General features: G+C 37.4%; 1 protein-coding gene across 1 annotated transcript; it reads left to right on the top strand.

Annotated features, from left to right (window-relative positions):
• Window positions 1–60: 60 nt before the first annotated feature.
• polr3b (polymerase (RNA) III (DNA directed) polypeptide B) lies at window positions 61–26,244 on the top strand. Its single transcript, XM_051870662.1, has 28 exons — window positions 61–262; window positions 352–384; window positions 740–796; window positions 985–1,049; window positions 1,689–1,764; window positions 1,894–1,994; window positions 2,084–2,175; window positions 2,333–2,450; window positions 2,630–2,738; window positions 4,286–4,408; window positions 6,281–6,397; window positions 6,587–6,721; window positions 9,756–9,917; window positions 10,765–10,965; window positions 11,174–11,336; window positions 11,966–12,119; window positions 12,280–12,354; window positions 12,475–12,573; window positions 15,136–15,263; window positions 16,863–17,072; window positions 17,290–17,448; window positions 17,532–17,649; window positions 17,774–17,916; window positions 22,342–22,445; window positions 24,057–24,223; window positions 25,227–25,340; window positions 25,462–25,635; window positions 25,755–26,244. The coding sequence occupies exons 1-28, from the start codon at window positions 197–199 to the stop codon at window positions 25,882–25,884; spliced, it is 3,393 nt and encodes a 1,130-aa protein (XP_051726622.1). The 5' UTR covers window positions 61–196; the 3' UTR covers window positions 25,885–26,244.
• Window positions 26,245–27,281: the final 1,037 nt, after the last annotated feature.

Genomic DNA, 27,281 nt, shown 5'->3' on the forward strand with positions numbered 1-27,281 from the left:
TAAATAAACATGGGTCGGAACACATATGTTCGCATGCGTTCCTCCCCGGTTTGATTTTCATGTTACACCTCACACTTTCACGTGTAGCGCAAACTTCCGTTCAGAGTGTTTTTGCGGAGTGACTGCGGCATGTATGATGGTTTCCTAACTTATATTATAATAATCGAGTTCCTTGCCATCTCAATTAATAACAGAAATGCTGCAAGAGGAGTTTGGGGAAATGACTCCCCAGCAGCTCGCTGCTCCCGTCCACACTGTGGAGGTGAGTGAATAAGTGCTATATCAAAAATAGCAAACGTTATGAATGAGAGGCATTGCAAGGTAATTCACCTGTCCCCTTCTATACTGCAGGAAAAGTGGAAGCTGCTTCCAGCCTTTTTGAAGGTAAAATCAAGTTGTCAGCGTAAGCATGACACCCATCATGATACATTAAACAGAAGTTTATGATCTGACAGCAGCATATGGGCAGACATGGCGTGTATCAAGCAGTGTCAGCAGCACTGAGACATGCTGTGGTATTTTAAATAATAAATAGTTTGAAACTATGACCTCATATTGATTAAGAGACTATATATTTGGACACACCACAGGAATATTTAAGTGAATGCAACAATTCGTGTTATTTGCCAACTGTCTATGCATGCTCTTCTTATGCATATCATTTTGTTGAGTGATATTATTACATTTACATCCTCTAATGTCATATTCATGTCATTTTCTTTTATTTTATTTTTTTTAGGTTAAGGGCTTAGTAAAGCAGCACATTGATTCCTTCAATTACTTCATCAATGTGGAGGTTTGTTGCCTTTTTTTAAGGATGGTACAAGTGTTCTGCTCATATTTTGTAAATACAATACATTTATTATCAGTTGTGGTTTCCATGACATCAGATTATGATATTGGTTACTTTTTGTCCAAGCGAACTAACTTGATATAGCCATAAAGCTAAAGTGGCATAAACCTAATGTCTACTTATCTCTTCAGATAAAAAAGATCATGAAGGCGAACGAGAAGATCACGAGTGATGCCGACCCAATGTGGTATCTGAAGTGAGGATATTGTTCAGTTAGACTTGTGTTTGACATTATTACATTATTGCACTTTTTTTTTTTAACACAAGTCACCCTATATTAGTGCAATTTTAGTATTATGTATATACTATTATAGTACTTAATAACATTTATTTTTACATTTTCTTTTTAAATATTTTGTTTTCTCTCTCTCTCTCTCTCTCTATATATATATAATATATTACAAAGCCTGTCTTGATTATTGATTAATTGCCTAATTATACAAATTTCCAAAGCATTAAAGTAAATCATGTGGGCCTACTTTATTATCATTTTTATTGTTATATTATATACGATTCCAAGAAAAATATAATGTGTTAGGCTTACACTGTAGATGACATGAACAAAACGTTAATCACAATTATTTGTATGACAGTAAAACATCAGTGCAAAATTCATGATCCTAATATAGCTCTAATAAATGATTTCAGTTTTAATAATTTTAGTACTTAAACTAATTTTTTATTTGCTAAAGCAACATTTTACATTTTTTGTGAGTTTATCATCTAATATTTATATTCTATTTTAATACCAGCTTTTGAAATAAATGAACAATTTTAATAGAATTACAGAAAATGATTTGTTTTAGTTTTAGTTAACAATTTCATTTGTCTCTAGATATCTCAATATCTACGTTGGCATGCCTGATGTAGAAGAAAGTTTCAATGTAACCAGACCAGTAGCACCACATGAGGTAACATCTTTGTTTACCTGTGATGACCTATGACTATTCTTAATCAAAGCAAACTTAAAAGCTTGTTGAAGAAATAAAAGGTCTAGACGGCAATATTTGCTTATGATGATTATGCTTTTTGACCACTAGTGTCGTCTGCGAGATATGACATACTCAGCCCCCATCACTGTGGACATAGAGTACACCCGAGGCAGCCAGAGAATCATTCGCAATGCTCTCCCAATTGGAAGGTAACTATACCCTTGCTTTAAAGCTTTGCATACACCTCTTAATATGTGTTTTCTTTTTTATTTCAAATGAGCTTCTGCTTTTTTAACAGGATGCCAATAATGCTGCGAAGCTCCAACTGTGTCTTGACAGGAAAGACCCCAATGGAGTTCTCTAAGCTCAATGAATGTCCCCTGGATCCAGGTAGATTATCGTTGAACCCCTCAGACTGTCTCAATGATATTTCAATGTTTTCATTGCTTCCTAGTATATAATGCAGATAATCCTATCTGAAGCTCATATGTGTGGGATCAGGTCAAGACGCATAAGAATGATATTACGAGGATTTGTTTGTGTGCAGGTGGTTATTTTATTGTGAAAGGGCAAGAAAAGGTCATTCTCATTCAGGAACAGTTGTCCAAGAACCGCATCATTGTGGAGCAAGATCGCAAAGGTGCAGTGGGAGCTTCGGTCACCAGGTGCTGGAATTTGCTCTTCTGTATAAATAATAATAATAAACTTGATTTATAGAGCACCTTTAATTAATATATTTACTCAAAGTGTTTTACATTCAAATGTTAAGTAGAATTAATGTTAATTAAATCTCTGAAGCTCCAGTTGCGTGCTCATATATCTATCTTTTGTCTCTGGTTTGTAGCTCTACACATGAGAAAAAGAGCAGAACCAACATGATTGTGAAACAGGGCCGCTTTTACCTAAAGCACAACACCCTCTCTGAAGATGCACCCATCGCTATCATCTTTAAGGTGACGTTGGTTTAGAGCATGATGGTTTTGTATCTTTGTCTGCTAAGTTGAATTACCTGTATACTATTTGCAGTTCTAATGGTTTAGCTCATTTCACAGTCTAGTATTTTGGGATAGTTCACCCAAAAATGAAAAGTCTGTCATCATTTACTCACCCTCAGGTTTGTGCCAAATCTGTATAAATTTCTTTGTTCTGCTGAACACAAAGGAATATATTTTGAAGAATGTTTGTAACCAGGCTGCTTTGGGGCACCATTGACTTCCATAGTAGGAAAAAAAATTACCATGGAAGTCAATGGTGCCCCAAAACTGTTCAGTTTCACACATTCTTCAAAATACCTTCCTTTGTGTTCAACAGAACAAAGAAATTTATACAGGTTTGGAACAACTTGAGGGTGAGTGAAGGATGACAGAATTTTCATTTTTGGGTGAACTATCCCTTTAACTGTGAGGCTGCATTCTCTGTCCAACCAGCAGATGGTGCACTTTGGCAAAGAATACACAGTACAAGTTGGCTGAAAGTTGTTAAAGTTGGCTGAGTTGTTAAAAAATATATAATATCAGTAGCGTTCAAATATTTGGGGTGAGTTTATATATATATAAATCTGAACAGCATATCTGAACAGTTCACTCAGATATTCAAATGTTTTTCCCAACCCCAGACCTTTGAACAGTAATATATCTTCTAGTGAAAGGATGCCACTTAATAAATTTGCTTCACATATCTTCATCTGCGACTGTTTTCTTGAAATAGAATGGTGTCTTGCGTCTAATTGCCTGATTTTAGCAAAGATGAACCACTAAATATTGACCAATCAGCATCCAGGACTGCAGATATCTCTTTCATAATGTCTTTAAGATGTTGGAGAGAACTCACTATAGATATTATACTGTGTTACTTGCCATTAGGAATAATTAGTATTTCTGAACTATTGAAATGTGTCAGTGATGATACATTTGACATCTAAAATGACCCAGCCAAGTCTTCCCTGAAGCATTTGATATTTTAACTGTTTTAACTAGATTTCTTTCTATGCGTTTTAATGACATTTCTTATGTTGACTGACACTGTTTATCATCTGACAGTTGAAACAGATATTTAATTACATCTCAAATCAGAGAACCGTCTCATACTATGACGGCTGTTCCACCTAATTCCCTCACCCCAGGCTCTCTCTAAACATATGGGTCTGATTGGTTAGGGACAGGGCGCGGAGTAAATCGGCTGTCGAGCTTGTTTGCTTTGCACTTGTCTGTCCACAGCACATTCCACCAGGATTTCCTTGCAACACAGCAGCCGTGCCAAACGGTGGAGACCTTTAAGCACTGTGATCCACCCAGTCCTGTTCCCACAGTCCCATATTAGCATAAATAAATGTCATCGAGGCCTATGGCACCATATTCACCTTTACAGCAGAGCAGAGTCCTCAAGCTCATATTTTTATTTATATGTACTTTGCTGTAAATATACAGGTGTATACTGTGTGTTTCTTATTTGACCTTAAATAAGCACGTTATTCTCAATTGACCTTTTTGTCATCCATCAGGCCATGGGAGTGGAGAGTGATCAGGAGATAGTTCAGATGATTGGCACGGAGGAACATGTCATGGCTGCATTTGCTCCCAGTTTGGAAGAGTGTCAAAAGGCCCAAATATTCACCCAAACTCAGGTACATCTGACAAGATCTCTGCCATCATTTAAAAGAATGGTTTTCATTGCATTATACATTACATTAAAGTATTACCCAATACATTTGATTAAAGATTAGACCACTGAATGATGTTTATAACCTGAAAGCTTTCAACAACCAAGTGTCCAACTTCAGTCATTTTTTGAGGTCTAATGCTGAGGCACAGTTTGCTGAATCTGAGATGTATTATTCATCACAAGACCCAACAATGGGTCAGCAAGGACCATATCTGCATCCTAGCAACCTCTGTCTGAGCGGATGTGAATGCCTGTTTACGTGGTTGTGACAATGTGTGGGCCTCATCAAAGGTCCACTAATGAGCCTACATGTGTGCACCAATTGACCAGAGCAGACCTCAATTAGATAAGATGTGTCAGTAGGACTGAGAATCGGTCAAGAGTTTTTGTTAGTTTTATGACCACTAGGGGCAGCCTTTTTAGATTTAAACATGAATTGGACTTGGATTATTAAAGGATTAGTACACTTTAAAATGAAAATTACCCTAAGATTTACTCATCTTCAAACCATCCTAGGTGTATATGACTTTCTTCTTTCTGATGAACACAATCCGAGTTATATTAATACATATCCTGACGCATCCAAGCTTTATAATGGCAGTGAACGGGGCCAATATAAAGCTCAAGAAAGTGCATCCATCCATTATAAACATACTCCACACGGCTCCGGAGGGTTAATAAAGACCTTCTGAAGCGAAGCGATGCGTTTGTGTAAGAAAAATATCCATATTTAACAAGTTATGAAGTAAAATATCTAGCTTCCGCCAGACCACCTTCCGTATTCAACTTACGAAAAAAGCTTAACTGCGTCAGTTTTTTCGTAATTTGAAAATTAGTACTCTGTATATATGTGTATATAATATATATATATATATTATACACACGTTTGAGGTCAGTATGTTTTTTTTCTTTACTTATTTCTTTTATGTAGCAAGGATACGTTAAACTGATCAAAACTGACAATAAATACATATATAATGTTACAAAATATATGCTGTTTTTTTTTTTATTTACTTTATTAAAAAATACTGAAAAAATGTCTTTCAGTTTTCACAAAATATTAAGCAGCACAGGATCATGTGACACCGAAGACTGGAGTAATGGCTGCTGAACATTCAGCTTTGCCATCACAGGAACAAGTTTATAACAATAGTAACAAAATTTCACACTATTAATGTTTTACTGTACTTTGATCAAATACATGCAGCCTTGGTGAGCATAAGAGGCTTCTTTCAAAAAACTGCCTATAAGACAAAAATATTTTTATGTTTTGAATTATTCAGATAGGTGTGACGTATCGTAGCAGCTAATGCATTTCTCACAAATTAAACTGGAAACATTTTAAGTAATTTTATCATAACATTAAGGAACAGTACTTGTCAATTGCACATCAATCCATGCCTCAAAGTGGGTGGTCTAATGAAGAAGCCTAATCTGTGTGACCTTTGACCTCTGGAGCAGAAGAAGTTGCTGGCTCAGGTGTGTGTGTGTGTGTGTGTGTGTGTGTGTGTGTGTGTGTGTGTGTATGCAAATGTCTCCAGAGAAAGGAGGGGTCCAGTTCTCTGATACCCCTTTAAAGAGCCAGTGAACCCTGCACCGACTTGGTCACTCCAGATTAAACGGTTTGATTTGATGCGTTTTATTAATTGAGGCTCTAAAACATTATGCTTTTCATTCTTTATAACTTAATTCTTCATAACATACTTTAAAATGCAAAGCTGCCATCAAGTTTAAATACAAGAGAATAGTAATACCAGTGAAAATATTTTTAAAAGAAAATTTTAAATGTTGCATCTTAATTACTTGTCTTTTTGCACTTTTTGTTTCCTTTCAGGCACTAAAATATATTGGTAATAAGGTGAGGCGTCAGCGCATGTGGGGCGGCCCTAAGAAAACCAAGATGGAAGAGGCCAGAGAGCTGTTAGCTTCTACTATCCTCACCCATGTACCTGTACGTCATTTTAAAATGAACTTAAACATAAAGTTCTTGGTCTCCACACATTCAAACAGGCTGCTGATAATCTTCCCCATGTCTTCATTCTTCTTTTAATTGTCTTCATTCTTTGATATGCAATTGAAATCAGAGTATAAATAGTTTGTTAGCTGTTTTCTGGACCTGTTATGTGTTTGTTTCTCGCAGGTAAAGGAGTTTAATTTTCGAGCTAAGTGTATCTACCTCGCTGTGATGGTACGCAGAGTGATTCTCGCTCAAGGGGACAACAAAGTGGACGATCGAGATTACTATGGAAACAAACGTCTGGAGTTGGCTGGCCAGGTATCTGCTTCTTTAATAACAGATCTTCTATAATTTCTGTATATAATCATTTGCCAACACGTACATAAGGTCCTCAGTTCTACAGAAGTCTTTATACACTGCCTTTTGGGCTAATAATTTTTTTTTTGTTTGTTTGTTTTTGTTAAAAGAAATTGATACTTTTATTCAGAAAGGATGCATTAAATTGATAAAGTGACCATAAAGACATTTTCTTCTGCATTGTTGTAAGAAAAAAAATTGTATTTCAAATAAATGCTGTTCTTTTAAACTGTTTATCAAAAACTCCTGAAAAAATGTGGCACAGTTTCCACAAAAATATTAAGCAGCCCAACTGTGTTCAACATTGATAATAATAAGAAATCTTTCTTGAGCAGCAAATCAGCATATTAGAATGATTTCTGAAGGATCATGTGACACTGAAGACTGGAGTAATGATGCTGAAAATTCAGCTTTGCCATCACAGGGATAACTTATATTTTAATTTATATTACAATAAGGGCTGTCAATGTAACACGCTAATTTAATTAATTAGTTATGGGAAAAAATAACGCATTAAAATGAACCCATTTAATGCACCAGCCCCTCACCAGACCTATGTATGCCATCTGACATTTCATACAGTTGATTGATGACGAACCTGAAGCAGGGCAACAACTCACTGCGTGATGTAGACTATAAAATGCAGTTAGAATGGACCTAAAATTTAAGATATCAGGGCAAAAATCCCCCTGTATGAGTTTTTGTCTCATATTTATATAACATGTTATAGTTAAGCAATATCACATGAGTAACAAGCGCAATATCACACGAATGCTGTTTATGTTCGGAACAGCACAAGTGTAAATGTGATATTGATTTTATACAACAGTTTAATAAATAAGAAATTAATATATTCTGCTATATTTTAGACTAAATATTATCTGTTTTTGCTCAATTTTGCCAACAAAAATATTATCTATAAAGCCAGAGCAGAACTGTTGTCTCTCCGAGCAACACTGTTTTAGTTTCTGAATGAATCGTGTTTTGAGCGAATCAGTTGGGTGAATCAATGATTCAATTGCCTATTCATAAAGAGAACCATTTACTTAATTCCTGAATGAATCAGCTGTTTGAACGAATCGAATGATTCAACGAATGATTTTGAACGACTCAATGACTTACTCATTAAGACATTTACCGCCACCTACTGCCATTTTTAGTTTCATATTTAGAGTATCATTTCATGAAAAAAATTTTCATAGTAATAAAAAAACCTGTTTAAGGTATAGTTTATCATTTTATCATCATTTACTCACCCTCATATGGCCGTTGAAGCCTTAAAGATTGTGTAATAAATTCGCTGTTGAATCAAAAATATATATATATTTCTTTCTAAAGCTACTACTTTGTCTATTTGATGCTTTTCTCATTTAACACAATAACGACTTTAAATTATCTTATTGGGGTAATTTCTCAGTCAAATTTGATGTGATTAATTTGTGATTAATTCGATTAATTAATCACCATATAGTAATTAATTAGATTCCTGATTCCCCTAAAAAAAAATGTTTGCCGTCCTGCTCAAACTTCAGCTGCCCTTGTCTTGACTGATGTTTCCAACCGCTTGGTATTCACACAGATGAACGCAAGGCTCATGAAATATTCACTTTAGGAAAAAGAAAGTACCATGTGCAGCGCCACTCTTCATCCATCCATCCATCCATCTCTCTCCTCTATCCATCTCTGTCTGCCTTTTCCATTCACACCCCCTCTAATTCTATTAAGAATGACTGACAGCCCCTCCAAGCTCAGGCCGTTAATTATGATAATGCTTGTGTTTATTTATCTGTTTTTTTATCCTGCGTGGCACAGACAGTATTTGGGAGCTGAACTAAAGATTAGAACGCATAATGTTTGTTCAGTATCTCTTATGAGATTGTCGCTCCTGTACGGCAGATTTCATATTACAACCTGCATATGGGCGCCGTCTCGCTTGTGCGAGCAAACATTTTTTGGACTCTTGTCTAACATAACTGATCTCTCTTTCTCAGTCTTTACTCTCATTAGACACACTGTTGGCCTCTTATGAAACTGATCAGAAGCCAAAACCAGCAGATACAGGCTTGGCTAGCACCCAATCCCTCACCTTCCCTTTTGTTTCTTCTCTGCTTGTCATTATAATACCGTCATTATTTTCCCAATGCTTTGTTTCATCTGTGCCCCCATTCTTCTGCCTTCCTCTCCATTCCCAGCCGGCCCGCTTTTGTTGTGGGCGAGATATGTGGCAGCAACGCCCGACTGCAGCCCAGCCAAACTCAGGGATTTCTCCTCTTTATTATAATTTAGCCCGGCTATGACAAAAGAATAGCCGCCTTGACTGGAGCGATTGAGCTAATCCACCAGCCCGACTGTGATAATGTAATTACCGCTGTCTTAAGTCCTTTAATTTCCCCCCACCAGCACCGAGGTGGGGTGTGTTTATGTGTGTACATGCTTGCTTACATTAGTTTGTGGGTGATTCGGAGTTAGTGAGTGACAGGAACCCTTTCAGCAGAGCTTTACACACACATGCCCGCTTTCCAACACCTCCAATCTCCTTTCTCCTCATTTACGATTCCCTGACATTCAACTAATTGGCCTGGCTGGGCCATGGAAGCTTAATTTCTTTATTAATTTTCGGTGAGGATGTTTATTTTCACGTATGCAAATGTGGAGCACAAGGGGAGGGGCTTCTATTGAAGAAAATCTGAAAGGCCGGGTCAAATTTATCAGAGCATGGAAACACCTGTTTATTAAATCTGTGATAAGACGACGGAGAGAGGGAGGTTTAGAACGTGATAAAGTTTATAAAAAAGGAAAAGGCACCACTTGCGATTCTAAAGACTGGAGATGAAGTCATCCATTGTCTGTCCTTTTTTCTGTTGATGTGATAATTTTGAAGGTTGTTAATGACTAGAATACAAAAATGTGGTGTAGTGTTGTGTTGCATGTAAGTTTTCTTTTGTACTTATTTCAGGGAATCAAGTTGTAACACTTTGTTTCTGCGTTCCTTAAGCTCCTGTCCCTGCTGTTTGAAGATCTGTTCAAGAAGTTTAACTCAGAACTGAAGAAGATCGCCGACCAGATCATCCCTAAGCAGAGAGCAGCTCAGTTTGACGTGGTGAAGCACATGAGACAGGACCAGATCACTAACGGCATGGTTAACGCCATCTCTACTGTGAGTCCAGACAATCAGTCCATCAGAAACCAATGCTCAGGGAAAGACACATCAGGAACTTAAACAGTATTGCAAGAGTTTCCATGTTTGTTTCATTATCAATACCACTGTATTGAATTAAAAAAAAAAAAAAAAAATTTGTCTAAAGAACATTTTAAATTAATTTCAAACATTTAAGCAAAAATCTTTAGAAGATTTTTAAGGTAATGAAAAGCAAATTCAGTCACTTTTGACTGGTTGTGTATGTAATTCAAGATCAGCACAGTTTTATTTTAGTATTATTTATATACGGTTGTTAAGTCTGACGTCACGCGGCAGCGCTTCTGGATCTCATACCACAAGAAAACAACAAACGGTGCTAATATACACACACAATGTGGTGTAATACTACCAAAAAATTATAATCATAACCTTTATCTCCATACCAAAATCCCAGATGGCCAGACAGTGATTCATCTTTTATAAATCGTTAAAATATTAATGTCTGTGACGCTGTGAGCACGGAGACGGTTGTGTAGACTGTAAGTATTTTAAATGTTTAACTTTTTAAAATGTTAAATGTTTAATATGAATAAATAGCGCTCATAAACGGCCATCAAGATGGCATTCTCAAGCGAAACGAGTCGAGGCTTGGACCCAGAAACGGTGTTCCTTACGTCACGACTTAACAAGCGGATACTGTTATAGTTTGTATTATGATCTATTTTGAAGTAGTTTGTATTTGCATTTTAGTTTGTCATTTTATGTGCTTTTGTAATTTTTATTAGTTTTTTTTTTTTTTTTTTTTAAATATTTCTGTGGAGCTTTAATTTTTTTTTTTTATTTAATTGTGTAATGTGTCTTCCAGGGAAACTGGTCTCTAAAGAGATTTAAGATGGACAGGCAGGGTGTGACTCAGGTTCTCTCCCGCCTCTCCTACATCTCAGCCTTGGGCATGATGACCAGGATCTCCTCTCAGTTTGAGAAAACCAGGAAGGTTAGCGGTCCCCGCTCCCTCCAGCCCTCCCAGTGGGGCATGCTGTGCCCTTCAGACACACCTGAAGGAGAGGTCAGTGTTCCTCATTTAGAAAACACCACCATCTTTTCAGCATCGTCAATGGGTGCTGAATTGAAATTTTGAAGAATGTTCATGCTGCTTTTTTCCATGCAATTAATTTATCCAATCAAAACAATTGCATTGGAAAACCAAATTGGTTGACCACTATTGTCTTTATGAAAGTCATTTACATTCTTACGGCTGTATGATTGTTGTCTAGGCTTGTGGTCTGGTGAAAAATCTGGCTTTGATGACCCACATCACCACTGACATGGAGGACGGGCCCATCATCAAGCTGGCATTCAATCTAGGAGTGGAGGATGTCAACCTTCTATGTGGAGAGGAGTTGTCCTACCCCACGGTCTTCCTCGTCTTCCTCAATGGTATCTGCTCACACACAGGCAGAACAAAAGCAAAACAGCACGTTCTTCTCCCTTTTTTTTCCAAGCACACAGACAGACTACGGGCATTTGAATAATATTCAAATGAACCTCTGCCATTCCTCGACTACAAAAGGGTGTGCCATTGATTACCTTTTAATGTCATGTCACAGAAAACACACCCCACTAATTAATTCATGTATATGTTTTTCACAGCGCTGATAAGTTACAAATTATACAGGCCTCCGCATGTGGCTAATTAATTAGCAAACACAGCAGGTGTCAATGCATAAATAAATACAATCCCTCCCAAGTTAATCCACAAACAAACTTGGCCACAATGTGACTCACACAACATTGAGGCTGTGTATGCATCTGGGTGGCACCATAGTGGGTCTCTCATATTGCTCAAACAAGCCAAAACTTTTTCTTTGAAAGTGCATTAATACTGCTGTCACACATGTACACATGTAAATCTTAATTAGTTTATGGTACGCCATATTTTACTTTTATTTTTTAGTTTTGTGTGTGAATGCACCCAGGCTCCTTATCAGGCATGAAAGTGTGTATATAGATATATATGTATATGTGTGTGTTTTATATTAGGGTTTATTTTTTTTGTCCCTTTCTAGGTAACATTCTTGGAGTGATCAGAGACCATCAGAAGTTAGTCTACACCTTCAGACTAATGCGAAGAGCTGGTTTTATAAACGAGTTTGTGTCTATCTCAACCAACTTGACCGACCGCTGTGTGTATATTTCTTCTGATGGGGGCCGTTTGTGCAGGTACCACAAAATGTTTTTTTTTATATCCTGAAATTATGCAAATCAATTTTTTTTCTTATCAGTTTGGAATAAAAACCGTTTGAAAACCAATACCAGATGTTGTTGGTTTCCTTACATTGCACAAAGACATTCGTATTTGCATTCTGTATGCTCCTGGCAGACCCTACATCATTGTGAAGAATGGACAGCCAGCTGTGAAGAACAAACACATTGAGGAACTGTCTCAGGGCTACAGGTGCGTTTGAAGCCGATCAATATTTGAAAGTTACATTTGAATGCAGAGTCCAGTATGCAGATTTGAGACTGTCTTATGCATGGCTTTCATTGTGTACTTACCACCCTCTTTTTCCTGTAGAACATTTGAGGACTTTCTTCATGAGAGTCTGGTGGAGTATCTGGATGTAAATGAGGAGAATGACTGTAACATTGCTTTATATGAGCACATGATCAGCAAGTGAGTACTTATAAGCCCCACAATTCAGGCCCTAAAAGTATTTGGACACTTGAACCACACCTCAAAATAGCTTGAAAATGTGACATTCTTTCAAATAAATGTTACCTGGCGTCTTGTTTTGTTATCTGATATAATGTCAATCTGTAGGGAAGCGTAATATAGCTGTACCATATTCATTATCTGTCAATATTAGAGAATTTGATTTAAAATTGTATTTTTTTAAATTGTATCGGTCTGTACTGAATATATAATTGTACATGCATGCATTACTTACTGTACATACAAATTCTATAATATTTTAGTTTTTAGGGTTTTAGCTTTAAAGTCCCCCTGTAGTCAATAATTTTATCCCTTAAAACTCATCTTTGATCACCAAAATGACATATTTAAAGATTTTCCTTGGAAAAAAAGCTTCATGCCTTTTAAAATAGCTTGAATGTAACTCTACACCCATGCCTCATTTAGTATCCGTTGTTCTATAAATATGCAAATTAGCCCCGCCTCCACTCACTTCACCAGTTCAGAGATCCACTCGTGGACGATTACACATTGACGTGATTGGTTACAAGGTAGTTTGTGACGTCAGAAATGCCAGCGATTTCAAACTGCGTTTTTGAGAAAGTCTTTGGTTCACTGCAGTTTTAAGGAGAAAATACTCAGCAGTGGTGTTGACTTATGAAATTGCACATGGTTTGTCTTAAAGCATATTAAAAATACCACATAGACATGTAAACAATATTAAAAGCTTGATTTTCACCACAGGGGACTTTAATTTACTTTATAGATTATTATAGAATTTTATTATCAGTGTTGGCCAGAAATATCGGTACATTTCTAACATTATTTTTGGACACTTGTACAGGTGCATCTCAATAAATTAGATTTCTGTAATTTAATTCAAAAAGTAAAACTTAAATAATATATTCTAGATTTATTAGACATAAAGTAAAATATTTCCAGACTTTTTTGTTTTCATTTTGATGATTACAGCTTGCTGCTCATCAAAATCAAAAACTCAGTATCTCAAATTATTAGAATATTTAATTTCAAGTTCTATTAAATTACCATTCTCAGGGTATAAATACTGGGTTTAGGTCAGTAATCCCAACAGCAGTCATGGGGAAGTCTGCTGACTTGACAGTTATCCAGAAGACGATCATCAAGACCCTCTACAATGAGGGTAAGCCACAGAGGGTCATTGCTGAAAGAGCTGGCTGTTCGCAGAGTGCTGTGCCAAAGCATATTCATGGAAAGTTGACTGGAAGGAAAAAGTGTGGTAGGAAAAGTTGTACAAGTGAAAGGAATGACCGCAAGCTTGAGAAGATTGTCAGGCGAAGCCGATTTAAGAACTTAGGAGAGCTTCAAAAGGAGTGGACTGAAGCTGGAGTCAGTGCATCAAGAGCCACCACACACAGACGTCTTCAGGAAATGGGCTACAACTGTCACATTCCACGTACCAAGCCACTTATGAACCAAAGACAACGTCAGAAGCGTCTTACCTGGGCTAAGGAGAAAAAGAACTGGACTGTTGCTCAGTGGTCCAAAGTCCTCCTTTTCAGAAGAAAGTAAATTTTGCATTTCATTTGGAAATCAAGGTCCCAGAGTCTGGAGGAAGAGTGGAGAGGCACAGAAACCATGTTGCTTGAAGTCCAGTGTGAAGTTTCCACAGTTAGTGATGATTTGGGCTGCCATGTCATCTGCTGGTGTTGGTCCACTGTGTTTTCTGAAGTCCACAGTCAACGCAGCCATCTACCAGGAAATTTCAGAGCACTTCATGCTTCCTTCTGCTGACAAGCTTTATGGAGATGCTGATTTCATTTTCCAGCAAGACTTGGCACCTGCCCACACTGCCAAAGGTACCAAAAGCTGGTTCAATGACCATGGTGTTACTGTGCTTGATTGGCCAGCAAACTCGCCTGACCTGAACCCCATAGAGAATCTATGGGGTATTGTCAAGAGGAAGATGAGAGACACCAGACCCAACAATGCAGATGACCTGTAGGCTGCTAACAAAGTAACCTGGGCTTCCATTACACCTGAGCAGTGCCACAGGCTGATTGCCTCCATGCCGCGCCGCATTGATGCAGTAATTCATGCAAAAGGAGGCCCAACCAAGTATTGAGTGCATAGAAATGAACATACTTTTCAGAAGCCTGACATTTCTGTTTAAAATATCATTTTTTTTATTGATCTTATGAAGTATTCTAATTTATTGAGATAGTGAATTGGTGGGTTTTTGTTAAATGTGAGCCAAAATCATCACAATTAAAAGAACCAAAGACTTAAAGTACTTCAGTCTGTGTGCATTGAATTTATTTAATACACGAGTTCCACAATTTGAGTTGAATTACTGAAATAAATGAACTTTTCCACGACGTTCTAATTTATTGAGATGCACCTGTATATCCAAACAGTCTAAATACTGTTTAGAGCCACTATATATGGCATACATATAGACCCAAATAAAGATTTCATATAAATAAACAATAAAAAAAAGTCAAAGAAACAGTAATTCAGGTTCAAGCTTCTGAATATACAAGCTATGCTATGTGTTTTATTCAGGGACACGACCCATTTGGAGATTGAGCCGTTTACGCTGCTGGGGGTCTGCGCTGGTTTGATTCCATACCCTCATCATAACCAGTCCCCCAGAAACACCTACCAGTGTGCTATGGGCAAGCAGGCTATGGGTAAGAATACTAAAGTCTCCATCTCCAAACATCCTGGAGAACCAGTTGCACTTACAAACGCAGACATCCACACACACTCCTATTCAGTCACAGACACACTCACTTTCACACTGGCATTCAAAACCTTTGACGCACACACACCACATTCTGTATGTACGTGGACATCAAACATCGCCTGCTTGCGTAGTCATGCTTTTGTGAGTGTGTGTGTGGAGGCCTTTCCCTGCCAGTGTCTCTGAGTGTCATTAGGCATTCATTGTGTCCTGAGCTCAGTGTGCGGAGCAGGGTTAGTGTGCTCAGCTGCGCAAGAGGGAGAGAGAGCACACACACACTCTGCTGCCCTGGTTACCAAAACTACTTAAACCTCTCCTGGCCACCACCCCCATTACAAAACCACTGAGACTGCTACTATATTTGGCCCAATATCCTCAGCCTTGTCTTCTTTTTTCTGGACGGCCAGCCCCATACATGTGCAAATCCAGTTGTGTGGCCCCAGCCCTATTATCACACACTGTGTGCTTGTACCCTGATTGTGGAGTAATAGCATCTGACAAATGTCAAGGCCTCAAGGGACGGCCGCTATTATACTATAACCAAACCCCCCCACTTCCATCTCCGCCATGCTAAACCTCCACCCCAGAGATTTTAACACTGCCGAGACCAGCCTTCACATCAACACCCCTCAGACAGTCAGTTAAATGTGATTAGATGTGCATTAGTTGTTTTATATTGTTTGAATTGGATATTTGAATGGAGTTGCAACAAACCCCTTAAGTTAAGAAAACCCTTAGTAGTATTTGTAAAGGCTTTTCTGGTAATATTTTACAGTAAGGTTATATATGTTAACAGTTGTTAATACAGTATCCAGGACTAATAAATACTGCAAAAATATTGTTCATTATTTCATGATAGATCATGATGTTAATTTATTAGTATATGTACAAGTTAACATTAGTTAATGCATTATGTTGAATGCACATGTGAAACATCATTCATTATTTTTTGATTTTCTTTCTTTTTTTGAACATAAAATAAGATATTTTGAGGAATGATGCAGTTTTTTTTTTTTTTTTTGTCCATTTAATGCAAGTCACTGGAGTCAAATTTTGTTTGATTTCCAACTTTCTTCAAAATATCTTTTTGTGTTCTGCTGAACAAAAGAAAGTCATACAAGTTTGATACAACATGAGAGTAAACAATGACAGAATTTTCATTTTTGAGTGGATTAATCTCTATCTATTCAAATTGAACCTTAAGTGTCACCACCTTTATTAATTTAAGAGGTTTGTTGCAACCCATTCCTGATGTTTTACCTATTTTGAATTTATTAAAATGTGTTTTTCTTGTTCTAAAATGTTGCTACAGTATGTCAAATAGAGCAATGTTAAAATTACTGCATAATACGTAATTTAATGTATTATAAATTATATTTATTCACCAATAAAAAGTGGCAAAATGTCCAAAATAAATACATCTTACATAATTAATATAATTTATTACAATATTAACTAATTATTTACTAGAGCAGCATTAAGTTATTATTTTTCCTCTTGCATTTGAGGTTTTGCTCAACCACATTTCCTCTCTGTTTCTGAATAGGTACTATTGGTTATAATCAAAGGAACCGTATAGACACCCTGATGTACTTGCTGGCGTACCCACAGAAGCCCATGGTGAAGACGAAAACCATCGAGCTGATTGACTTTGAGAAGCTGCCTGCAGGCCAGAACGCCACTGTGGCTGTAATGAGCTACAGCGGGTATGATATAGAAGATGCCCTGGTGCTCAATAAGGCATCTCTTGATAGAGGTGAGCACTAAACACTTAATGCTGTTTGCTTAAAAAACCCACTTAGTTTTCTTTAAAGAGCCAGAACTGTTAATAACTCTTTGAAGTGACTATATTACATTTCCACATTAAATTGAAAAACAAATCTGACACAAGTGGTGTTAGAGGAAAAAAATGCCATTGTCTTGTATTTTGTTCATGGTTCGTTGTCTTCTGTTGGTCTTCTTTCTTGTATTAGGCTTTGGTAGATGTTTGGTGTACAAGAATGCTAAGTGCACCTTGAGGCGGTACACTAACCAGACCTTTGACAAAGTGATGGGTCCAATGCTGGACGCCGAAACACGCAAGCCCATTTGGAGACACAGCATCCTAGACGCTGACGGCATCTGCTCACCTGGTAAGAACTACATTTCAGGTGAATAATTTTTGATATATTGGTCTAAGGATATGTATTGATGTTTTGTATGTCACATCTGTCAGGTGAGAAGGTCGAGAATAAGCAGGTGTTGGTGAATAAGTCCATGCCCACTGTCACCCAAACTCCACTGGAGGGCAGCGCCCAGCCAGGCCAACCCCAATACAGAGACGTGCCAGTCTCGTAAGAAACAAATTAGAATCCCACTGTGCAGTATTCCTACAGTTTTATTTGAGATGTTACTTTTCTAAAAGCCTAGCAACAAGTTTTTTTTGTTTGTTTCTTTTTTACTTTCTTCATTCTTTAGGTACAAAGGAACAACAGACTCCTACATTGAGAAAGTGATGATCTCCTCCAATGCAGAGGACGCCTTCTTGGTCAAGATCCTGCTCAGGCAGACACGTAGACCAGAGATCGGAGACAAGTTCAGCAGTCGACATGGGCAGAAAGGTACGGAAGCATCATCCTTCATGTCCTTTTCCAGACCGGCATCCTCTCCTCTGCTTTAGTAGATACTAGCAAATAAAACACAATTTCAGCATTGTACCAAAATTAAAGGGTTAGTTCACCAAAAAATGAAAATTCTGTCATTAATCACTCAGCCTTATGTTGTTCCAAACCCTTAAGACATTCGTTCATCTTCACAACACAAATTAAGATATTTTTCATGAAATCTGAGAGCTTTCTGATCTCCCTATACACAGCAATGTCATAACACATTTCAAGGCCCAGAAAGGTAGCAAGGACATAGTTCAAATAGTCCATGTGACTACAGTGGTTAAAACGTAATGTAATGAAGCGACGGGAATTTTTATTTTTTTTGTGCACAAAAAACGAACAAAAATAACGACTTTATTTAACAATTTCTTCCATGTCAGTCTCCTACGCCGTTGACTTAGTAAACAGTGTAGCGCTTCTGTGTTTTACAGTAGAACGCCAGCTCATTATTGGCCAACACTGTTCATGTGAGCATCACGAGGCATGCGTGAGATGCTGATGCAGGAGCCGGCCAATATTAAGCCGGTGTTCTGATATGAGGGGCTTTTTATAGTTCCTAGAACTATTGGCAGAAGTACCCGGATTTTGCCGTGTTCACACCGCAGGAACTAGGAATGATTTTAGTTCTAGGAGCTCCTTTTGGTGGAACTAAATTAGCTCCTACTTCAGAGTAGGGTCTAAACCAGCACTATAGGAACTACAGTGACGTAAGTGTACCGTTGATTGGCCGAACGCATGCGAAACAGCGGCACCCGCCATTTTTAAAAAGCTGTGTGCACACACAGTTTATAGTCTATATATTTACTCCACAAATTAACTCTACAAACATGGAAAACAATGATAGATGGACCTCTTGAGTTAAGGAGAAAATCCAGTGAAACTTGATTATGTATTTCTGCTCAGCTAGTGACATTGGACATTAACCACATGGCAAATGCTTTTTCATATACTGTCTTCTTTCTTTGTATAACAGTTTTATCTAATAACATATTAGACAGGCTGTTAAACAAATCGTAAACTAATGAAGACGGAGAATGTGAGCGCTGTGTGCTCAGGCTCTGGTGTTCTCAGCGCCGTCAAAATAAAGGTCTGCCACACTGTCAAAATAAAAGTCACAACAACATGCAACGCTTACGTCACTTCATAGTTCCTACTAGCAGTGCGAATGCAACCAGGAAAACAGCCCTAGGTGAACTATTAGTTCCCGGGGAACCACCCTGGTGGCTGGTTTCTAGAACTAAGTTCCTAGAACTACCTGGTATGAAAGCCCCTATAGAACCCGGAAGCGCTGCACTATGCTTACTACGTCAACAGCATGGGAGAACGACAGGGAAGAGAAGACATTTTTGAATTCATTAGTCACAAAGTCATTATTTTTGTTTGTTTGTTTTTTTTGTGCACAAAAAGTATTCTCGTCGCGTCATAACATTAAGGTTGAGTCACTGTAGTCTAGTCACATGGACTATTTTAACGATGTCTTTACTACCTTTCTGGGCCTTGAAAGTGGTAATTGTGTTGCAGTCTATCAGAGGTCAGAAAGCTCACAGATTTCATCAAAAATATCTTAATTTGTGTTCCGAAGATGAACGAAGTCTTACGGGTTTGTAACGACATGAGGGTGAGTAATTTATGACAGAATTTTCATTTTCGGGCAAACTAACCTTTTAAGACAATGAACCCACCTCAATAACAAGTGGGAAGAGATGTTACTAAACTTATTTTTTGATGTCAGTTTTATTTTCAGTGCCCAAGCTATATCGTCTCAGCTGGCCCCTCCCATCCTCTTCAACTTTTTTTCCCCGCTGCCCGTTTTTCAATTAATTAGCTTTTTGTCCGATGCCAGACTATGCAAATTTATTACAGCAGCGGCGCAGTCCTGGGAAAGTGTTTACAGCCCCCATTGTTTTTGAGCACCTCCGCTGAGAGAGCTGGTCAGTATGATGTTTTAATCAGAGCGTTAACTGGCGCCATGCATAATTCACTCATTTCATTAGCGGAGGTCGTCCACTGGCACTCATCACGGGACGTGACAGTGAGGAGGGGTCAGGGAGGGGTTAGCCGCAAACCGCCTGAGATGCTATTTACTGCTCTTTTTAAAAGAGCTTTTGGTATTTAAAGGAGCAGGCAAGTGTCGGTGGACCAGGATAACACAGGGCAGCTAATTGTTGTTGTGAAGGATAGTGCCGTTCTCTTGAATGTCTTTTGTGCGTTTAGAGGCGGGCTTTTATTGAACAGTCCCACTTGGAGAAGTTGAGCTGTGTTTTCCAGAGGTGTGTGACTGTGCTGCCGACCGCACAATAATGTTAAGCAGAAATTAATTTAGTTTTCTATATTGCTTTGCAGTGTTTGTGGTACTTTAATTAATGTGTTGCCTATGTGTGCACTAAACGGGCACTTTAGGTGCTTTTTGTCATAAAATTCATTCGAGAGAACGCAGTACTTCAAAGAAAGCGATTTGGCTACCTTTTGGGCCAAAAGAAAGCCCATTAAAGACGTCCCACCGTGGTTTGGAGCCATTGGCTTTCAGCAAGTTTCACAGTTTTGTCTTACTCATTTTAAACCCCTCCTTCGTCCTGCGCCCCCATTCTGACCAGCCTCAACCACTCTCATAAGATCCGGTCACCGGAGAACGATAGGTTAATTATTTACCGGTGACCCAAACACACACCGAAGCGCACACATATACGGACACACACACTCTGATACTCACACAGCTGTCTTGGCAGGGTCCATTGTGTGAGCCGCCACAGAGGGGCTGTATAGCCAGTGATGGAGGGCCATGGACTCTTACTGCTGTCCTGCTTTTCTTTGCTGATTTCATGCCTCTTTTATCATTCACTCTCACACAAAACAAACAACACAGAGGATGTGTGCTATGGGAACCGCTCTCGCTTACCTCTCTGCTTCTGTCTTGCTCTTGCTCACTTTCTCTCGTCTTCCCCTAGGAAATCCTTCTACCTACTAGGACTGCTACTAATGACATTTTGATCATTGATTTATTTCAGTTAACAATTATTTACTGTACTTAGAATGTTATTTGACTGCTTGTTGGGTATTCTATAAAAAATTTGCAAATTGTAAAAGGTTAAAACAAACAGTACTGTATAAAATTTGGGGACAGGAAGAATTTTTTTTTTTTCAGCAAGGATGCATTAAATTGGTCAAAAGTGACAGTAAAGACATTTTTAATGTTACAAAAGATTTCTATTTCAAATAAATGCTGTTCTTTTGAAATCTATTCATTGAAGAATCATGGTTTCTACAAAAATATTAAGTATCACAACTGTATTCAATGTTTATAAGAGAAGAAATATTTCTTGAGCAGCAAATCAGCATATTAGAATGATTTCTGAAGGATCATGTGACACTGAAGACTGGAGTAATGATGCTGAAAATTCAGCTTTGCCATCAAAGGAACAAATTACATTTTAAAATGCATTCAAATAGAAAACCGATATTTTAAGTTGTAATAATATTTCACTATATTACTGTTTTTACTGTATTTTTGACCAAATAAATGCAGCCTTGGTAGGCATAAATATTTATAATAAGTCCAAACTTTTGAACAGTAGTTTGTACAATGTACAATTTGGGCTACAATGAATTGCTATTTTAAACTTTTATATATATATATATATATATATATATATATATATATATATATATATATATATATATATATATATTAGACCAAAAAAAAAAAAAATGTACTACTGTAAAGTGACCACTGCCAGATTTTCCCTGATTTATCGATAATGAAATTCGTTGTTTAATATTTTCATTTTCATTTATTTTTGCTGATTCATTGTTGCAGTGCTTTAGGCATTTATTTTGGTCTTACATGAATGTGTAAGAATACATATGAATGTATTGCTCTCCTCAGTTGAACCTTGTTTTGTGCGCTCTATGGTAAAGGGGAAACTATGGGTGTATAATCCCCTTCTCACTGTCCAGCTAAGCACCTCTCCTCACTTCCTGCCCCTGTTCTTCTCTCTTTTATCACTTGCAAATGGCCCAATAATGTGTTTGCTCTGGCTGCGGGAAGAGTAAGGAGCTCTTCTGCAAACATTTACACTCTCACTGACTGCTTTGGACCACTTTCACTCTGTCCTGCAGTCTGAATTTCCAATGGTTCCACTTCAGTAGACCTGAATACGTCTGCTTTATAGGCCGTTGGACTAGATGAGTTACACAAACCTCACACTTTCTCATGTGACTTAAATCACTCAAAAAACAATTAAGTTTTATGGGAAAGGTCTGCTCTAACAGGGTGGAGTTAACATTTATTGCAGCCAGTTTGAATCTTTGATTCTAACTTCAATAATTACATGCATTGTATGTATCTGTAAATAATATTGGCCGTTCTCTCTGTAACAGGTGTATGTGGACTGATCGTTCCTCAAGAGGACATGCCCTTCTGTGACTCAGGAATCTGTCCTGACATCATCATGAACCCTCATGGTTATCCCTCCAGAATGACTGTACGTTTCATTCACATTATCAGATTATATGACATGTATCTTTTAATGAGTTTACTTGTTTCAAATACTTTATAAACTTTTGATAACGCTTTATTTTGATGGTCTGCTGTAGACATTCTACTAACTATAAGTAACTTTGCAACTACATGTCAACTAACTCTCATTAGACTGTTAGTTGACTGTCTGCTTAATATCTGCTAATGTTGATGGTCCCTCAACAGACATTCTAATTTTGCAACTACATGTCAACTTATTCTACTAACCTGAACCCTAACACCTAACAGTATACTAATAATAATCTACTAATACTCTGAGACTTAGTTGGCATGTGGCTGCAAAGTTACTTATAGCTAGTAGATTGTCTAAAGTGGACCATCAAAATAAAGTGGAACCAAACTTTTTACTCGTAAAGGGTTTTACATAGAACATTTTAAAAATCAGTTATGCAAGATAATATTTTTTATGCATTAATATTGATGCAATTTATTTATTACTTGATTCAGATATTTTTTTTATAATGACTACTAAACTGTATAACTGATTGGTGTCCCAGGCAACTGATCAAAATCAATATTTTAAGTCCATTTATGTGATCAACTGATTATTTTGCAATAAATATTCCTTTTAGTAGCTGAGATTTTTAAATTTAATACTTTTTTTTTATTGCTCAGATTTTTTTTTTAGTACATTACCATTCAAAAGTTTGGAGTTGAAAAGTTTAAAAAAAAATAGTTTTGAGTCTCTTATGCTAAAAAAACAACAACGTAATATCATGAAATATTATTAAAATATTTTATACAGTACGTTGTAAAAATAACTCTTTTCTATTTTAATTATTTTAAAACATAATTTATTCCTGTGATGGCAAAGCTGAATTTTCAGCATCATTACTCCAGTCTTCAGTGTCACATGATCCTTCAGAAATCATTCTAAAATGCTGATTTGGTTTAAAAAAAAATATTTCTTATTATCAATGTTAAAAATCAATATGCTGCTTAATATTTATGAAAACTGATGTTTTTTCAGGATGAATAGAATGTTCAAAAGAACAGCATTTATTTAAAATAGACATCTTTTATAACACTATAAATATCTTTCCTGCCACTTTTGATGCATCTTTGCTGAATAAAAGTATATATTTCTTCTTTTAATTAAAGAAATATTACTGACTGTAAATGTTTGAACAGTAGTATATTTCTGGAACAGAACTGTTCCAGTTTACCTAAGATTGTCAAAGGTTCTGTCTTGTCATATACAATGCAGTTTTCAGAGACATTAATTCCCCCACTGTTTCTAATTTTAAACACCGTGTTTGGGTGCACACAGCAGGCGTCATATAGGAAATTGTTTGAGCCAAGTAAAAGATTCCTCTCAGTGACAGAGAGGGGTCAAAGATCTTCCGGCTCTTTCTGTGCGTGACCTTAGTAAAGGCTACTGTCGTGCAGCGGTGCGTGACCTCAACATGATGTCACACTTGCATTCACCAGCTGCAGTGTCAGGAAAGGGAAAACTGGGGCATGTACACTGTCCTACAGAGAATCTGCACTGCTGCATTAAAGAAATGTGTTTAGCTTCCCCTGATGATTAGTTGCCTGTTTTGTTCTGTGTCAGGTTGGGAAGCTGATTGAGCTGTTGGCTGGGAAAGCCGGGGTGCTGGATGGCCGTTTTCACTACGGCACTGCTTTCGGGGGCAGTAAAGTGAAGGACGTTTGTGAGGATCTGATCCGCTATGGATACAATTACCAGGGCAAGGATTATGTCACCTCAGGCATCACAGGGTAAAAATTTTAGCATCATTCTTGTTTAGTTATATAATCATTTATATTTCACCAATACAAGTTTGCTTCACTGTTCAGTTATTAAAGCTTCTTTTAAAGGGTTAGTTCACCCAAAAATGAAAATTCTGTCATTAATTACTCACCCTCATGTCGTTCCACACTCGTAAGACTTTCGTTCATCTTTGGAACACAAATTAAGATAATTTTGATGAAATCCGTGAGCTATCTGGCCTCTGATAGACTGCAACACAATTAACACTTTCAAGGCCCAGAAAGGTAGTAAAGACATCGCTAAAACAGTTCATGTGACTACAGTGGTTCAACCTTAATTTTATGAAGTGACGGGAATACTTTTGTGCCCAATTTCTTCTCTTCCATGTCAGTCTCCTACGCAGTTGACGTAGTGTAAACAGTGCAGCGAGCTGCCGTTCTGACGTAGAACCCGGAAGCGCTGCACTGTTTACTACGTGATCCGCATAGGAGACTGACATGGAAGTGAAGAAATTGTTGAATAAAGTCTTTTTTTTTTTTTTTTCGCACAAAAAGTATTCTCATCACTTCATAACATTAAGGTTGAACCACTGTAGTCACATGGACTATTTTAACGATGTCTTTACTACCTTTCTGGGTCTATCAGAGGCCAGAAAGCTCACAGATTTCATCAAAAATATCTTAATTTGTGTTTTAAAGAAGAACGAAGGTCTTACGGGTGTGGAACGACATGAGGGTGAGTAATTAATGACAGAATTTTCATTTTTGGGTGGACTAATCCTTTAATATTGATTTCAGTAATTGTGAAATTGTGAATTTCACTGATATGTACCTTGAATGCACAGCAAGTCGCTTTGGATAAAAGCATGTGCCAAATGCATAAATGTAAATGCATGTGTATGTTCATTATATTTGAATCTGTATATTGCAAAAGAGCCACCAGAGGATTTCCCAATGGCACTTTACTGTAGCCTTATTAATTAATCAATTATTAATTATTATTTGCTCTTAGGGAACCTCTGGAAGCATACATCTACTTCGGTCCAGTCTATTATCAGAAACTGAAGCACATGGTGCTGGATAAAATGCATGCCAGAGCACGTGGTCCGAGAGCAGTACTCACTAGGTAAGAAAAGGCGAAAATGTGTGTTCTCTAAAATTTGACTTGTAATGTCTGCTCAGTAAGATAATTGTATTATTCTGGATTTTATGTAATTTAATGTAAAGTAATAATTATTTTAATGCAGGCAGCCCACTGAGGGTCGTTCCAGGGATGGTGGTCTCCGTCTGGGAGAGATGGAAAGAGACTGTCTCATTGGTTACGGAGCCAGCATGCTGCTGCTTGAGCGGCTGATGATCTCAAGTGATGCTTTTGAGGTGGACGTGTGTGGGCAGTGTGGCTTGCTGGGATATTCAGGATGGTCAGTAAAATTGTGCAAAAAAAAAAATAAAATAGGGCAATAACTATTTCAGTAATAGTGCAATAATAATAAAATTTATCAAAGGGATTAGTGAACATTTTCTTGTCTGTTTATGGCAGGTGTCATTACTGCAAGTCTTCGTGTCATGTGTCATCTCTACGAATTCCATATGCCTGCAAACTGCTCTTCCAGGAATTGCAGTCCATGAACATCATCCCTCGCCTCAAACTGGCTCGCTACAACGAGTGAAGGAGTGATTACAGCAATTCACCAAAGCTTTCCGCACAGAGGTGCGATACAGTATTAACGACTGCATAAAACAATGTTTAAGCCTTAAGTGAGGCTTTGAAAGATCATCATTTCATTTTTGTTAAACATCTTATATCTTATCAGTAAGATATTTGTTTATATATAAAAAGAAGTGCCTGATTTAATTGTTTTTTTGTTTGTTTTTTTCATCTTGCTGGGAATTCATTGATAATTGGCATTTCCTTTAGTTTATGTTTGTTTGCTGTCCTAAATATGTACATTTATTCGTTTGTTTACCTTCAGAATAATAAGGTTTGTTTTACAATAAACTAATAAATTGTAAATGTAAATTATGAAAAATGTCTACATTTGTTTTTATATTGTGTGTCATGACATTTCTTTTTTTTTTTTTTTTTCATAAGAGCGATCATTAGGAAGTTTTGGGGGTGGAAGTATTGAGCAATCTTGATGAAGTGTTAATGTGACAACACTGACAGCAGAAAGGAGCTTGTTGTTACATTGACCACCTTCCCACTTTGCTGCTATTTTTTTTTTTTTGTTTTTTTTTTATACACTAAATCATCCACTATTCAGAGATTGCTCCCACCCACCAAGCAGCCGTGGAAGGCTTTGATTGGAAGAATGCATCTCACATCGGTAGAATGGGCACTGACAGTGTGGCTCGCTCGCTGGTTGGGGGGGTATAAGGGTCTGAGGGTGTCTCTTTTTGCCGGCTGCACCTGTCCTAGCTAATGAGGGGCTAATGAGACTGAGAGTAGACGAACAGAAAAAGGAAGTCTTCTGAGGAGAGGATGCAAAGATTCCCTTCCTCCTCCCTCCTTTCCTTCACAGCCTCCATCTTTAAAACTGTAATTAAGGAAATTTTCATTGATGTTTGGCTCTCTCTTGCCATCCACTTCCCAGCTTGTTAGAGGTGCTGGTTAATCCATACAGTTTCAAATGACTGCTGGGATATTGGCTTTTTGATGAAGCTTTGAATTTTTTTTTTTTTTTCTGTTTCTTTTGTGGATCACAGTATTAGTTCTATTTTTGTTGTTGATTCCGTACTCATTTTCAAGATGAGAGGCACATTATTGTTCCAAAGTTTGGAGTCGTTAAGATTCTGTTTATAGTTAAGTCACTTATGCTCACCAAGGCTGCATTTATTTGATCAAAAATGCATTAGAAACGGTAATATTGTGAAATAATATTAAAAGTCAAAATAACTGTTTTCCATTTTAATATATTAAATTGATTCCTGTGATGGCAAAGTTTTTAGCAGCCGTTAATGCTCGTTCACACCAAGAACATTATATTTAAAAATAACGATAACTGTATTAGTGTCCGCACCAGTGGACGATATCGTTCTGTTTATTGTAAGCGTGTGCTACAGTTTT

This window comes from Ctenopharyngodon idella, chromosome 18, assembly GCF_019924925.1.
Source record: "Ctenopharyngodon idella isolate HZGC_01 chromosome 18, HZGC01, whole genome shotgun sequence".
NCBI classification, from domain to species: domain Eukaryota; kingdom Metazoa; phylum Chordata; class Actinopteri; order Cypriniformes; family Xenocyprididae; genus Ctenopharyngodon; species Ctenopharyngodon idella.